This window comes from Castanea sativa, chromosome 11 (assembly GCF_040712315.1).
Source record: "Castanea sativa cultivar Marrone di Chiusa Pesio chromosome 11, ASM4071231v1".
In the NCBI taxonomy this organism is placed as follows: Eukaryota; Viridiplantae; Streptophyta; class Magnoliopsida; order Fagales; family Fagaceae; genus Castanea; species Castanea sativa.
In genome coordinates this window covers 9477320-9494485 of record NC_134023.1, presented here as the reverse complement: position 1 = coordinate 9494485, position 17166 = coordinate 9477320, and the positions used below count along the sequence as shown (strand labels likewise).

General features: G+C 34.6%; 1 protein-coding gene across 2 annotated transcripts; it reads right to left on the bottom strand.

Moving 5' to 3' along the window:
• Nucleotides 1–11578: 11578 nt before the first annotated feature.
• Nucleotides 11579–15694, bottom strand: LOC142614710 (G-type lectin S-receptor-like serine/threonine-protein kinase At1g67520). Of its 2 annotated transcripts, none has more exons than XM_075787268.1 (7): nt 14514–15694; nt 13258–13370; nt 12972–13171; nt 12671–12881; nt 12330–12567; nt 12034–12184; nt 11579–11938 (listed from the first exon to the last, which is right to left on the bottom strand). In XM_075787268.1, exons 1-7 carry the CDS (start codon nt 15692–15694, stop codon nt 11630–11632), a joined length of 2403 nt encoding a protein of 800 aa, XP_075643383.1. In that variant the 3' UTR covers nt 11579–11629. The 2 variants fall into 2 exon arrangements, with proteins under 2 accessions (XP_075643383.1, XP_075643381.1); XM_075787266.1 differs by having other exon boundaries at nt 13258–13373; nt 14517–15694.
• Between the last annotated feature and the right edge of the window lie 1472 nt (nt 15695–17166).

Sequence of the window (17166 nt, the reverse complement as noted above, 5' to 3'; positions counted from 1 at the left end):
TATATATTGAGATTAGAGATAAATTTAGTGAAGTTGAGTGGTGGAAGTTGCTTTGAGTGGTGGAAGTTGCTTCGCGTGGTTCCATTTAACTATCCCGAAGCATTCGTTTATTGGTTGGCTAATTGTAATCAACAAGCTACCCACACAAAGATAGAATAACCAAATGGAGGTAATTGGGAGATAGCTTATGTGCTTTTTTTTTTGTGTGTAGAAATTGCCTTAAAAATAGAGATCAGCTCTTCTTTGAATGTTCTTTCCTATGTTGCATGGACACGGCATTTTTGGCCTAGTACCTATGTCTAACATGTGTTGGACACAGGTAATAATAAGACAAGCCCAAAATCCATGTCCGAAAGGTGTCCCTTTATATTTTTTTTAAAGATTTCGACATGACGCTGACACAACTCCAACATGGCATCGACACGGCTTTGTCACAATGGACACGAAAAATCTAAAAAAAATAAAAATAAAATAAAAAGCGTAGGACACTTACAGTTGATCTTGTTTGATTAAAGCCCTTGCTTACCTCTTTTCTGGGATTGAAGCTCACACAGCACACACACTCCCACTCCCCTCTCACTCCTCATTCCTCAATCGAGCCCCTCTTTGTCCATCATCTATGCTAAGATCGGCAAGTTGGTGACCACCGTAGGGCGTAGATCGACAACGACCACAGCTTCTCTGACAACCCTAAAGCCTCTCTCCCTCTGCCGTTTCTCTCTCTCTCTCTCTCTCTCTCTCTCTCTCTCTCCTTCAGGTATTTTTTTTTATTTTGCCATTTGGCTTTGGGTTTACACGCGTATTCTTTTTTTTGGTTGAGATACACGTGTATTCTTAATTCTTATATATAATAGGTTTATTTATTTATTTTTGGTGTTATAATTATAATTTTATATGTTTTTTTTTTCCTTGAAATCTACTGCTGCCTCTACGTTGTACTTTAAACATTTTATGGGTGTTATTATACTACTTTGGGTGTTAGTTTTCTCCCTGAGCTTACAAAAATGTTTTCTCCCAAATATAAAGGGGAAACTAAGTGGGGATGCATTTTTTCTTGATTGACAAAAATACCCATATGCATGTGCACATGATCTTTGTCTAGTTGCCACTTTTTTTTTTTTTTGGGCATTAACATTTGCCTCTTCTTCTTTTTTTCGATTCTTTTTTTTTTCTTTTGATTTTCTAGGGCCTGGACGTGATAGTTGATTTTTTTTTTTAAACTAGACGTGATTTTTTTTTGGGACATGATTTTTATTTATTTATTAATAATTTCAGGTGATTTCTTTTTCTCTTTTTTTGTTATTTGTCACTTTTTTTAATTGGGCATCATTCTTTAACAAGGGTATATGAGTAAATTTATTCAAACTCATTTTTTTTACATCCCTCCACTTTTCCACTCCCAACCAAAAAAATTAAAATCTTTTCCATCCTTTTACTTTTTCATTCTCCCACTATTTTCTATTCTCCCACATTTTCACTCTTCCAACCAAACGGACCCTAACCCTAAGCACACCAATTTACTTTTACATGGAAATTCTTAAGCATTATCTTCCATGAAAGCATTAAAAGTGGTGTATATTTGACATCCTGTTTGACCTCTAAGCACAGTCGACCAGTTTATCGTAAATCAAACCTCCTAGCTCAATTTAAAATTATTAAATAATTAAATATTTTATTTTATTTTATTTGACTATCTTTCTAATAATAATAATAATAATTTTTTATTATTATTATTATTAGAAAGACAGTCAAATAAAATAAAATAAAATATTGAAATTATTTAATAATTTTAAATTGAAATAATTATTTAATAATTATTATATACTTAATTGTAAATATTAATTAAAATTAGAGCAATAATAGTACCATAACATTTTATACAAGTTTTGCCATAATTTGCCACGTGACGAGATGTGAGTGGTGAAGATGTAGACTCATTTTTTTTTTTTCATTACTCACTTTGCCATGTGTCAAATTATAGCAAAACAATGTGTAAAATATTGTGATACTACATTACTCTTAAAAATATTTAAAATATTTAATGCACCTAACATCATGTTGTGCAGCTGAAAAAAATATCTAAATCTAATGGTTGAAATTTTTTTGCTTTTATTCAAAAATTAAAACCTTTCACCATTTCCAATGTTAGCCACGTGAGGGACTTAGGAATTCAAAAGAAGTAAAAAAAGTAACAAAAGTCTAAAGAAAGAAAGAGAAACACATAGTTCAGCAAAAAAGAGAAAATTATAGAGCTCCATCAACGGAAAAAAGAAAGAGAAGAAGAAAAAAAAAAAAAAAAGAAGAAAGAAGAAGAAGAAGCAGTAGCAGAAGACGAAGGCGTGATCGACGACTGTGTTGGTAGAAGACAAAGATACTTGTTACTGTAATTCATGTTTTTTTTTATTTTATTTTCTATTTTTATCTGATATAGTTTGTGTTTACTGTTTATTTGCTAAGCAAGTGTGGAGTTTGTTTTGGGCCTTTTGGCGTAGACCTTGCTTCGTTGTGTTCTTTTTTTCCTTACAAATCCCTTTATTCAAGATCTGAAATTAACAGATCACCTTCCGATCTTTGTTCTTTTCCGTGTTCTTTCATTTCTTCTAGATTTGATCATAACTTCATACTGGTGTATTGGCCGAAATTCACCGAAAAATCTAAAACAAAAAGAAATCGTCCGAACCTAAAAAACCGGTCACGATTCTCAGAACCATATGGTCCGACCACGGTTCGCACACGTTAGGACATATGTGGTTCACTTGTTAAGAACATATGTTGCTCTTTTATGTAATTGGCTAATCCTTTGACAAAACGCACTTTACTTGTAATTGGGTAGATGTAGGATGTGTTTAATGCGTCAAGAAACCTTGTTTCAAGATCAAGTGTTAAAGCCATGCAAGTCTGTCCAAGAAATAAGTTGAAGAAGTGTCTGTCATTAAAGCTCGACAGCTAGCATCTATTGAGCTTAAGAAGCTATTCCAGCCCCGATTCTCGACAGCTACTCGACAGCATCTCGACACCTCTAGCTGTCGAGGTTTAAGAAAAACAGTTTTTCAAATTTGTTTTGATTCAAATCCGTGGATATGTTTTTGGGCCTTCTTTTCTCATAACCCTAGATATATAAAATAATTATTTTAAAGGCCGTATCAGGTTACGCGTAGCTGAGACACAAGTTACAAAGTCTGTTCAAGCAATTTGTGACTGGAGACAAAGTTTGTCCTAGTTCATCTCTTTGTGAAGAAGCTGCTGTGTTTGTACAATGTAGGGTTTTGTAACCAAGTATCTTCTTATTCTTCATTGTGAGGATGAATTGAAGAACTTTGCAGCCAACATCTTTCTCAAAGTTGATGATTGAAGTCGCATATTGGGATCTGCGCAATTGGTTAGTCACGTACTGGGAGCCATGCATTGAAAATGAGAGATTATCACTATAGAATAAGTCCAATTGGGTATTGGGGTAAGGGTTCAACTGTAGGTTGGTATAAAGTACTGGATTTCTTTACTTGTAATCGCTTGTTGTGATAATAATATATTCTCGAGAGTGATGACCTTAAAATCACCCGGTGGGGTTTTTGCCTTGGAGGTTCTCCCCATTCATAAACAAATCATTGTGTCAATTTATTTTCCCCTGCACTTTAGTTTATTGGTGATTTATTTGTGCTACCACGCGTTTGCATGTTAATTTGGTTAATTAATTAAACTTGGCTAATTAATCATTTAATCCATCACAAGGGGTCAATACATTTTTGGCTTATCAAGTGGTATCAGAGCAGGCGCACTCTAATTAGGGTTTAATCCTTGTGTGTGATCCATTGACCCCTGTTTGTCATGGATAGAGGACAATCTCTTATTATCTCTCCTTTATTTGATGGAACTAACTATGCATACTGCAAAGTACGCATGAGAGCTTTTTTGCAGTCTCTAGATGAGAAGGTGTGGCAAGCTGTAGAGATTGGCTGGACCAAGCCAAAGAAAGCACCGGCCGATTGGGATAAGGCTAAGATTAAGGCGGAAAACTTCAACACCAGAGCACTAAAGGCGTTGTTTAGTGTAGTCACGAATAAGGAGTTCAAGAAGATATTCTCTATTGAAACTGCAAAGGAAGCATGGACCATCCTCTAGACAACCTATGAGGAAACTAAGGCTGTTAAGAATTCGAAGCTACAGAGGCTCAATACAAGCTTCGAAGAGATAAATATGGAGGAGGATGAGTCATTTGATGAGTTCTATGCTAAACTTAAATGTAGTGAACTCTGCCTTTAATCTTAGAGAAACTATCCCAGAACCCAAGATTATGAGAAATGTGCTAAGATCTCTACCCAAAAGATTCCATGCCAAGATTACTGTGATTGAGGAATCAAAGGATATTGATAAAATTCCTTTGACAGAGCTAGTTGGAAATCTATAGACCTATAAGTTGGGTTTGTCCAAAATCAAAAATTCTAGCAAGAGCAAGAGTAAGAGTATGGCACTAAAGGCCAAGAGCAGTGAGATAGAAGAGTCTTCAGACGATGAAGATTCTAAAATGAAGTCCTACATCACCAGGTAATTCAAGAAGTTTATGAACAATGCCAATGGAAAAGGCTTCAACAAGGACCGTAGGCAATCTAGTTCTTCTCAGTTCAAGAGCCAAGATAAAGGGAAGAATGATGCAAGGGATGGCAGTTAGTACATTGTTCCTACAGGACCTAAGTGCTTTGGGTGTCAAGGCTTCGGACACATGAAATAAGAGTGCCCAATATATCTCAAAACAATTGATAAAAGCAAGGCACCTACTGTTACGCTAAGCGACACCGAGCCTGAAGATGATTCTGACAATGAGGATGACGGAATCTTGAATGCTTTCACTGCCATAGTTAATCCTACTGAAGGGATTGTTGAAGATGTGGATGAAGAAGAAGAATTGGTGGAATCCAAGTTTGAGAAGATGGATAATCAAGATGACATTCACACAGCCTATGCTAAGTTATACAAGGTCTTAGAATAGCACAAGAAACTGTATAGGTTGACCACCAAGAAACTTAGTGATGTGGAGCTTGAACGTGAAGAGCTTTCCACAAAGTTTGATGAAGCAAATCAAACTATTAGAGCATTGAGGTTTGAAAATAACTTCTTGGCTGAGAAGACTAAGAAGCTTGAGGCAGAATTGTTCCAAATCAGAGCTCAGTTGGAAAGGACTTCAAGCGCTAAGCTCAATGAGATGCACAGTTTTCAGAAAATTGCTTCAGATCGAACAGGTTTAGGGTATGATTTTTCTTCCTCAAATATTACTTCTTCTAATACTACTGTTTTTGTTCCTCTTAGCAATAATGTTGAAATTGAGAACACTAATGTTAAAACTGAATTAGCTAGTAAGAACATAGAGAGGGGTAAATCTATCTTAGGAGCCCCCCTTAAGCAAGATAAGAAGGAAGTTAAAAACCCTAGAGTTAAGAAGGCTAAATCTCAAAGGCCTAAACAAAAGAAGCAGCATCTCTATCATCACTATGGAGCAGCTGGTTATACTCGACCAAATTGCTATAAGTGGTTAGCCACTCAAAATAGCAACATCATGGCGTCGGGAAACCAAAATCAGTTTCTGTCCTCGTTTGCTTCCCTTTGAGATCTTCTTAAAGCCCTCATGTTCCTTTCAAACTTGAACGGTATCAATTCTTCCCCCTCACTGCTGGTTCAAGGGTTTCTGAAAAGGAAAGGTTCTTCCAAGGTGTGGAAGGAAAAGGGTTCCAAGTGATCTAATAACTTTTTCTCTCTCTCCATTTGTTTTTGTTTTTGCATTACTTGTGTGTTTTGCTTTTATGTTTTAAGTCTGTCTAGTTTTATGCATTGCTTTGCTTTGTTTTACATGTTCTTGGTTGATAGATTTTCATTTTTAGTTTTTTTTTTTTGTTTTAAAAATTAAGGAAAAAAAATTGAAAAATACAAAAACAGTGTGTGTTTGTGTACATCGGTTCTTGTGAATCTTAAAATGGCCATTGAAACAGAGTTTTCTAAACTTTGTATCGCTTGTAGCTTAGATGAGCATCTTTATGCACAACTAAGCAAGTGAGTTTTGTGGTTCTTTGTTTGTGATGAGTAAGGTTAAGTAATCTCTTGTACTTAACACTCGTATCACTTTTTTTTACGAGAAGGACTAGAAAATCCTAAGAGAAAGGCATAAATAACCATCTCACCATTGTTACCCGCCAATCCTAATAATGACATATGTATGATTCGACATAGCAAAAGTGCAATGTCAATGACATTTGTATGCTTTAGCATAGCAAAAATACAATGTCAAAAGGCTTAACATAATTGGGTATTTCTTTAAAACATAATTGCAAGCGTGTTTTTTAGGAGATGTGGGAGTTATAGAACGTACCTCGAAGGTGATAGTCCCCATCAAACAGTTATGATTGTGTGTGAGTTAAAGTGATTTTCTCATATCTCAAATTGTCATAACATAGAGACACTTATGCAATCTTGCGATGTTTTTCACACACAACACGTAATATTCTTTGCTACTCTTGATACACGTGTAGGTACAATGTAATTTGGCCATCACAAGGTTTACATGTGTTGATGTATGCTCACTAAACTGTCTTAACTTGTTTTTAAAATATAAAATTGGTTTGACTTATTTAGTGTGTGTGTGTGTGTGTTTTTGGGAGCTAAATGCTTAACTCTTTGTTGTTTGAGAGATGTTTTTGAGAGGTTAAAATGTTGGTTGGATCATTGACTGAGTTGCATGTTTGATTCCATTCATATCTGTGTTTTTCTCCTCTTTGAAAAACTGTTTTTAAGCAATCTCGACACCTCCTCGACACCTCCTCGACACCTCTCGACACTTGGTTTATCTATCGAGCTCTTTAGCTGTTTCTTATCGCAATCTCGATAGCTTCTCGATAGCTGGTGGATCGATCAAGAAATCTCTTGTCCCCTCGATAGCTTCTCGATACCTCCTCGATCCATTGAGCTTCTGTTGTGAACATTTTTGGACAACTCTCGATAGCGGCATCTATCGACGCCTGTGTTCTTGACACCTACCTCAATACCTGTCTTGATACCTCTTGACACCTGTATCTGTCGAGATTTACTAAGGTTCTATATATTTGTTTCAACGCGATTCAGACTTCACTCTCTTGATCTTTGTCAATCTGTCTGCGCCTGTTCATCTCCCAAACACTCTCTTCTCTCTTGAAACCTTCAACTCATGTGATTTTTGGCCTTTCTTGCTTCAAATCATTTGGTATGATCTCTTTCTCTCTCTTTCCTTATGATCTTTTCATGCATTCATACCTAGGTTTTGAATTTCTGAAAAATTTTAGGGTTTTTCAAAATTGTTGAGTTTTGTGAAATTTTTGGGATGGGTTGTTACCAAACTAAATTACAAATCTCATACATTGCATTCCATGAGCATTATAGCTGTATTATCATGCCTTTAGATGTGTGCAATTTGATTGTGTGCTGGTAGGATTGGATTGGGCTGAGTCCATGATGTCTTTCAAATTACATGTCACATGTTCATACATTTTTCATGCATACGTTCTTTTCTTTCAATATACTTGTTATATTTGAAATGTGTTGGGACTTTTTTGAGTGTTTCTTTCTTCCCCCTCTCTATCTAGTTTGAGTTAGTGCGTCAATGACACCAAAACGTAAGTCTGCTCCGTCCCAAAACCCTCTTCGTTCTAGGGCCTCTTCATCCTCTGATCCTACTCCTTCTTCTGTTTGGTTTCATGATGAGAAAGCCCAAAAGGACTTCTCGGAGGACTTCTTGGAGGACTTCTCTAAATAAGGTGTTCATTCGGAATGCCAAGTTATTTTGTCGGATTTCGCCGACACTAACCTTCCCAATGTCATTCACAGTAGAGAATGGGAGTCACTGTGTGACGTCCCGATCACTTGTTCTTCCATGATTATCCAGGAGTTTTACTCCAATATGCATGGAACTGATACTTCAGTACCTCTCTTTCATACTCGTGATCGAGGTACGCGCATAGTAGTTACACCAAAGTTGGTATCTGATGTGCTCCATGTTTTGAGGGCTGCGCATCCTAACTACCCTGGTTGTGAGCGACTACGGACTGTGTCTAAAAATGAGATGATTTCTACTTTCTGTGAGCACCCAGCTGATTGGGGTGAGCATCAGTCTACATCATGTCAACCTTTTGCTAAAGGTCCTAAATTCTTGAACATGGTAATGACTTTTGTTTTGTATCCTCTTTCTCATTACAACTCCATTACAGAGTCTCGTTCTTGTTTTCTGTTGTCCCTTCTTGAGGATCTTTCTATTGATTTTCCTTCACACTTCATTATTTCTATCATCGATGTGTATAGGGATACGACGATCCGTGATAAGCTTATCTTTCCTTCTGCTATCACGCAAATTTTATTCCATTTTTCCGTTCCTTTTTCCTCTTTCGACCACTTATCTGTTATGTGTGCCATTAACTACGCTACCGTTAAACGGAACGAGGCGCAGTTTCATTCGAGGTGGTCTGGTTCAGCAGCTCCTCCCACTCCTTCAACTCCTTCTACCTCTGCTTCCTCTTCTTCAGCGGGAGGTGTGACTTTGGATGCGATCATGGTGCAGCTTTAGCGCATGGATGCTCGCCTTGATACACTTTCTACGGAGTTGTATCAGGTGAACACCCATGTTGCCTGTATTGCTAGATGGTAGGCTCGCCTTGGTGGTTTTGTGGACTCTTCCTCTCCTCCTCCCGAGGTATCCGAGACAATTGATGATAGTTCCGGCGATGATGGTGATGAGGATGGAGATGCTAGCTCTTCTAGTTCTGATGAGATGTCCACTTAACTTACCCTTTGTCACTTGTGACAAAAAGGGGGAATAGTTTTGGGATATGAGAGTAGTCATTCTTAGAGGGAGAGTTAGGATATAGGAGATTTTTGTTAGGGGGAGTGTTTGTTTTGTTTTTGAGGGATGTAGTAAGGATTGTATGTATCATTTTTCTTTTCTTTCTTTGTTGGAGATACATTGTTCTTGTATCGAGGTCTTGTGACTATTTTTACATACATGATGTTTATCTTAGATATATATGTGATGATGTATTTTTTATTCACATACCTCTACATGTGTTGTTTCTTTTCTCTCTTTATACACATGCTTCTTATTTGTATGCAATCTATTATTTTTGCTTTACACAAAGATGCCTTGATGTGTTTTGTTTAAAGTTTTTCAGAAATATAGGTTATCAAAGTCTACTTGCCATAAACTCTTTTCTTGCAAAGTTTTTCAAGAGTTTGTGTTAGGATAGATTTTATTGTATTCAACAAATGAGTATGAGTTAAGTGTTTTATGACTTCTCTCATATGATCATTTGTTTGTTGTGGTTTTGTCACGGATTGTCAAAGGGAGAGATTGTTAAGACATATGCGGTTCACTTGTTAAGAATATATGTCGTTCTTTTATGTAATTGGCTAATCCTTTGACAAAACACACTTTACTTGTAATTGGGTAGATGTAAGATGTGTTTAATGCGTCAAGAAACCTTGTTTCAAGATCAAGTGTTAAAATTATGCAAGTCTGTCCAAGAAACAAGTTAAAGAAGTGTCTATCATTAAAGCTCGATAGCTAGCATTGATCGAGCTTAAGAAGCTGTTATAGCCCTTAGGCTCGACAGTTGCTCAACAGCATCTCGACGCCTCTAGTTGTCGAGGTTTACGAAAAACTATTTTTAGATCTGTTTTGATTCAAATCCGTGGATGTGTCTTTAGGCCTTCTTTTCTCATAACACTAGACATCTAAAATGATTATTTTAAGTGCCGTATCAGGTTACGCATAGCTGAGACAAAAGTCGCAAAGTTTGTTCAAGCAATTTGTGACCGGAGACAAAGTTTGCCCTAGTTCATCTCTTTGTGAAGAAGCTGCTGTGTTTGTGCACCGTAGGGTTTTGTAACTAAGCATCTTCTTGTTCTTCATTGTAAGGATGAACTGAAGAATTTTGCAGCCAACATCTTTCTCAAAGTTGGTGATTGAAGTCGCGTACTATGATCCGTGCAATTGGTTAGTCACGTACTGGGAGCCGTGCATTAAAAAGGAGAGATTGTCACTACAGAATAAGTCCAATTAGGTATTGGGGTAAGAGTTCAACTGTATAGGTTGGTATAAGGTACTAAGATTCCTTTACTTGTAACTGCTTGTTGTGATAATAGTGGATTCTCAGGAGTGGTGATCTTAAAATCACCCAGTGGAGTTTTTGCTTTGGAGGTTTTCCCCATTTGTAAACAAATTACTGTGTCAATTTATTTTTCGTTGCACTTTAGTTTATTGGTGATTTGTTTATGTTACCACGTGTTTGCATGTTAATTTGGTTAATTAATTAAACTTGATTAATTAATCAATTAATCCATCACAAGGGGTCAATACGTTTTTGACCTATCAGCACAGGTCCCTACTTTTTTTTTCCCATAGAGAGGTTCTTGAAGCTAAAAAAACCACAAAATTGAAAGGTTCGCGGTTTTTTCGACCGGACCGTACGGTCTGGTTCGAGTTTCTAAACTATGATTATGACCAAGAGAACATAATGTTTATGCCTTCGTGGAAAGTATACACAAGCTTTTCTAGCATGGGTCCCTTATTTTCCAACCTATTGCAATGAAATTCCTTTCGTAGAATTTATGAAAAAGGAGAAGTCGTGCCAGCTTTAACTTAAAACTTTCATATGGTAGAATTTACTACACATTGAATCACTAATTAAGACACGCACATCATTTAATGTCTTATACGCGTATCATTTAATGTCTCCCATTTTTGAAAGTTGACTTTGATGCAACAACTACTTAGGAAAAAGCATGCATAGCAAAATTAATTAGGAATCATGAAGGAGAAGTTATATTTGAATAGAGTTAAAGGAAGACCAAGACCCTCTTATTGCAAAAGTCAAAAAAGTTGCATTGGTAGCAAGGTAGTCGATACCGTATTGGTACCGGTCGGTATGTACTGTACCGATACATATACCAGTATCGAAATGCCAACATTTCATACCGGTTTGAATACCAACTATACCGGCCATGTACTGGTCTTATCGGCCGATTTCGGGCAATACTGGCCGGTATCAGGTGTACAGGCTAGTACAAAAAAAAAAACTATATATATATATATATATATATTTTGTAGTTTTGAAATTTACTTGCATTGATGGTAACTTACTTGCATTAACTTATTAGTATTATTTGTTTTCTTAGTATACAATAAACAATTAAGCTTTCTATTTTTTATATTGTGTTTTTTTCTTTTTCTTTTTGATACTAAAGTCTAAAATCATGAATAATTTGTTCTGAATAGAGGTAATGTTTTATGGTAAACTTTTATATTTATTATAATACACACACACACACACATACATACATACATACATACATACATACATATATATATATATATATAATAACAATAAACCCGAAACGATACACCAGTAGTGACCGGTACTGAAATATATTGTTCCATAGGTCAAACCGGTACAGCTTCCGGTATGAGATTGACTCCCTTCATTGGTAGCAGCCAAAATATGGTGTTTCAAAAGTCAAAACTTGAGTACAATAATCTGGCAAGTAAAGTTGTGGCTTCCAAATAATGTCATTGATGAGGAAAACTATGATGTGTCATGCAAATTCACAAAAGAAAATCATTCTCTCATCGGGCATCTATATCAGAAATGGACAAGCCATTCATTGTATGAAGTTCTAATTCATTATTAGGAGTATTCACCCTAGTTGCTTTCTTTCCAATAGAAAATGCTGGTTTTTTAGGTAAAGGCAATTGTGCACTTTCATTTGTCAACATGGACAACATATCTGACATGGCAGGACGATCAACTGCATCATCTTCCACACATAAGAGACTGACGTGAATGCATCTCAGTACTTGACACTCAACACATGAATCCCTTATTGTTAGATCAACTAATTCTAGTCCTTTACCTTCTTGCCATAAATCCCATGCCTGAAGAGAAAAAAGAAAAGGTAATAGTCATTTAAAATGTTGGGAACAAACAACCATGAAAGTGTATATGATTTAAGTCTATATATATTACATACATATCCAACTAGATTGAGTGCATGGTCAGCATGATAGAAGCTATTATTTCTTCTACCACTTAAGATTTCAAGCATTAAGACTCCAAAGCTATAGACATCAGATTTGATTGAGAACACACCCTCCATAGCATACTCAGGAGACATATATCCGCTACACCAAAACAGAAAATAAACATCATCGTTTCACAAATTAAACATTACAGGAGCACTAATATTGTTCAATTGGCAGAAAATTAAATGCAAGATTATGGAGCACTATCTACTTCTTTTAGAAGAATAATGTTTAGTTAACTTACTATGTTCCAACAATTCTATTAGTATTTGCTTCCAATTCATTTTGTTTGAAAATTCTTGCCATGCCAAAATCAGAAATCTTTGGATTCATACTTTCATCAAGGAGTATGTTGCTAGCTTTTAAATCTCTATGAATAACTTTCAACCTTGAATATTTATGGAGATAGATCAATCCTTGAGCAATTCCTTCAATTATACTAAAACGTTTCTTCCAATCTAGTAGCTTGCTTCTATTTGAATCTGCCAAAATAAAAATTTACTTAAACATATATATAAATTGGTTGAAGAAAACAAATGTATTCATAGGAAAAACTTAAGATAACAAAATTGGATGTTTTCAGACCAAATAGAAAGTAATTCAAGCTTTTGTTGGGCATATATTCATAGATCAACATCCTTTCTTCTCCAAAAATGCAACAACCAAGTAACTTTACAAGATTCGTGTGTTGGAGTTTAGATATGAGTATCAACTCATTCTTGAACTCATTTATTCCTTGCCCTGAATTTCTTGATAGTCGCTTTATGGCTATGTTTTGCCCTGTTAGTAGTTTTCCCTGATATGATGACCAAATAATTAATGTTTAAGCTAATGTCATACACAAATCAATATAAACATCTCTCTTTGGAAATTGTTTAGAGCTTACTCTGTAAACAGTTCCAAAGCCCCCTTCTCCAAGCTTGCTTTCTAATGAGAAATTATTTGTGGCAGCCATGATAAATTCATAGCTAAATACACTTACATCATGCCCCTTCTTTCCATCACTTGGAATTTCATCGGTGGTAATTGATTCATCTGATATCACCAAATCAAGCAACTCTTTTTCATCCTTTGATCTACTATTTTCTGTATAAATTTATATAAAATGAGAATTTCCATTAAATTATAACAATATTCATGAAATACAAGAAATTGATTTGTAACTTCTCTACCTTTAACAATAACTTTTTTCCTTCTTTGTAGGCAACACAGTGTATAGATTATAATCACAAGTAGACCAATAGCCGCGATAACAGTACCAATCCATATCCACTTATTTTTTCCTGTATTTAGTCATAAGTAGCCATGTTAGTAATCATCATTTGAGAATTCATTTTATTTTATCCTTCTATTGAAAACTATCTATTCCATCTTAATTGAAAAAAAAAAAAAAAAAAAAAAAAGGAGAATTTGAGATTTCAAGTTTATCTTATTTATTATTATTTTATATAAATTTTGTGAGGATTGAGCATGAGCCATTTAAAAACCGAAAATTTATCAAATACTATTTCTTGGAGAGGGCTTATTAGCCGAAGTTATCGATATGGGCCTAGCATGTTCAGTGTTCGAACATGTAAACAGTATGCTTTAGCCTAATTTGAAATTTCAAATCGAATTAGATCTACATATATAGGACCGTATAATTTATCCAAAAAAAGAACTATACAAAACTTTATTAATGCAAATGGCACTTTAGCCCAATCACACTTCTCTTTAGTGACAAAAGTTATCTCATGCGCTTACTTTATGGAGCGGACTTCTCTCAAGTTGTAGGCTCATCCCCTATGCCTGAGGAGTCCACAGCCTATGAGCGTGATGGTTGGGCCTACCCACCCAATTTTTTCTATGATCTATGGGCCTACTAGAGCTACCCACTACCTTTTCTATAGAGATTTTTTTCTCTCGGAGAAAATCCCATCTTACATAAGGTGGATACATATATGAGGTATATGTAATACACCTCTTTAGTAAAGGGATACTTGTAGCCTAGGGTTTTCTGACAATTCTACCTAGAAAACACAAGATTTGTGTTGACTTGTATTAGCTAGTTGAATCATTTGTTGTAATAGGTTGAAAAGTCACTCTAAATTTGATGTCGTCAATTCGGAAGGTATTATTATAAAATATTTGTTCTTTGTAAAGTTATGGTTTTTGTGACAACCACATGATTATTATTATTTTTATGAAGTGAAATAATGAAAGAACGATATTAGAATTTTTTTTTTTTAACAATTTGTTAAGGTAATAATTAATTATAATTAGAGTAACATTATTTTCATATAAATTCTCCGCAAATAGCAAATTACTTGAACAATTATTAAATAAAATAAATAAATAAGAAGGAAAGCAAGAAAGTCTGTCTCATACTAATGAAATTGAAAACTTCGTGCATTTGTTCATGTCAAAAACAAAACAAGCAAACTCATCTTTTCGAGAAGGCTTTGATGATAGCATATATACAGAAGTTGAACCAACCGAGTTGCTCTGAAGGAACATCGACATATCTGTCCAAAACCGGCACCCAGTACCATTTTCATAGAGAGTAGCAAAAGCCACATAGCTACAGTTGCTCAAGCAAGTAGCTCTACAATCACTGAAGCCAAGCCTTGGACTTGACAAGTTAATTGAATGATCTCCATCTTCAACAAAATAACCAGATCTAACATCAAATGGGTCACTAGACACAATCTGCCGCTTACACTCCCATCTCTTGCATCCCCCATTAGTGTTATAGCCATCACAAGCATCCACTCGTGCAATAACAGGTCCTTCCAAATCCTTCAGTTGCCCTGAAGGAGTTAGCACCCATTTGGACAATTTGCTTTTGTTTTTATTTATGAAAGAAAAATATTCCTCATCCTCATTCGAAACAGTAAAAAAATCGTACAGGGACCTTGTTTCATCTGGTAAATTACTTGGATATGTGCCTCTCAATACCCCACTTTCCCAATAAACCACACCTTCTTTTTGAATGATTAATTGACGTCCATTAGGGTCACATCTAAGAGTGAATGGCCCAGTATCTGGGTAGTTGTCACTTAACCATGATGTAAGTGACCAAGTTAGACTATTACTATGGCTGATACCTAATTTCATACCTTGTAAAAGGATGTTTGTAGGATAATCAAAACTTTGCCATAACACTTGCTTTATAGTTCCATTAGAGTGCAATTCTCTCAAGACAAAATTGCCAGAATCCAATAGAATAGCGACAGTGTTATTGGTAGGTTGAGAAGAAGAGTGTAACACTATTGGATCACTACCTAGGCGTGTGATTTTAAGTGTTCCTGCGTTATCTAAGGTAAGTACTCCGGAGTCGTTGGCAATAGGATTGCTTGGACTAGCGGACCATACTAGAAAATTTGAAGCAAAGTCTGATATTCCCAACGACGACAAGGATTTAGTAGTATTGCCCCATGGGAAGAACCACAAAGAGAAAGTTTTATTTAGAGAAGTTAGGTAAGATGAGCAATTGAGGGTGTCACCTGGTTTGAGACTATCACCTGCCCATGTTAAATTCCACCATTCTCCCGCAGCATGAGGAGTACTCCATAAGCATGTGAAGAGGATCATGAAAAGAAGTTTGAGAAGGTGTACGGTTGTAGACATGATTATTGAGCTATGAATTACTCTGGTTGTTGAAATAGAAATGTATGGAACTCCACCTGCTGTAAGTTATGTTGAAATAATGTTACTTCCCATGTTAGGACTTGCATAAAGAAATGTATGCAATTTCTTTCGTAGAATGGCAACCAGAAAAATAGTAAATTTCTATTACATTTTGACATGCGGCACTCTTTGAAAAATCAATAAGTAAATTTCCCAAAATCTTAATTTGAACTAAAGTTTAAATTAAGCAAGGGGGATTTGGAAATTTATACTTAAAAAAAAAAAAAAAAAAAAGACAAGTTATTAAATAATCTTCCTTAAAAAGTTGAATTTTTTAAATGAGTCAAACCATATACGACAGAGTAAGTAACAAATATTGTGAGCTCCAGTTGGACTAATAAATAAATTCTATTATAGTTGAATAAGTTATTTAGAATCAAATCTTGCCTACAAAAAATTGAAATCTAATAATATCTTAGCGTGATGTTAAAGTTGTAAGATTCATATTTTATCAATATATAAATGGAAAAATATAACAAGTAAATGATAAAGTGATGAATTGACTCTTCAAGGAACAATATATATAAGAAGGTGTCCTGAATTTTTTAATGCACATATTGAACATAGTTTTTTTTAAGGACGACAAATTATAAGAAAATTGAAAATAAAATTGGTTTGGAAAGTGTTTATTAATTATATAAGGAACTAGCTTGTTAAATTATTTTTTTAAATGGGACCATATGGATAGGTTGTAATCCATGCAAAACACCAAAAAATTTACCATAATATGATTTTTTTTCTTTTCTAAATATGAAATTTGATCATGATAGTTATTAATTGACATTTATTATTATAAGGAGAGAAGTATATATTCTTTCTTTATAAGGTTCTTCTAATATGTCTCTAAAAAAAAAATTACAAAGAAGAGCGAGCATATAATTTGACCTTATTAATATTTTGTGAGCATTGTTTGAGTTACTACTAGTTTAAAACAATTTCATTAAAAAAAGAAAAACTAAGAATACGTTTGGTACACTGAATGGAGATTATGACATGAATTGTAATCTTTATTACTAGGAATAAAACGTGTTGTAATGTAATAACTAAATCTATTCATTAGTTTGGTTGTGAGTTATAATATTAAAATGAAACTTAACATTTATTTTAGGAAATATCTTACTCATACAATTATATCTCTCTAAAAATTGTTATTTTTAAATTTATGAGAGATGTGTGTTATTTTTTATGATTTTTTATTTTTATAATTATTAGATGTATATGAAAAGTTTAGTTATTTAGAAATATATTAAGTTTTAAAATTATTGCACGACTAAGGAATAGCTAATACAATCTTTTAAAGAGTAATAGTTATTTCTCATTTTGAAGAATAGTTATTCATAAAGAATAATTATTCCTTATAATAAAAACATAACCAAACTCAATAATAGCTAAACTATAAGAATAACTATTAA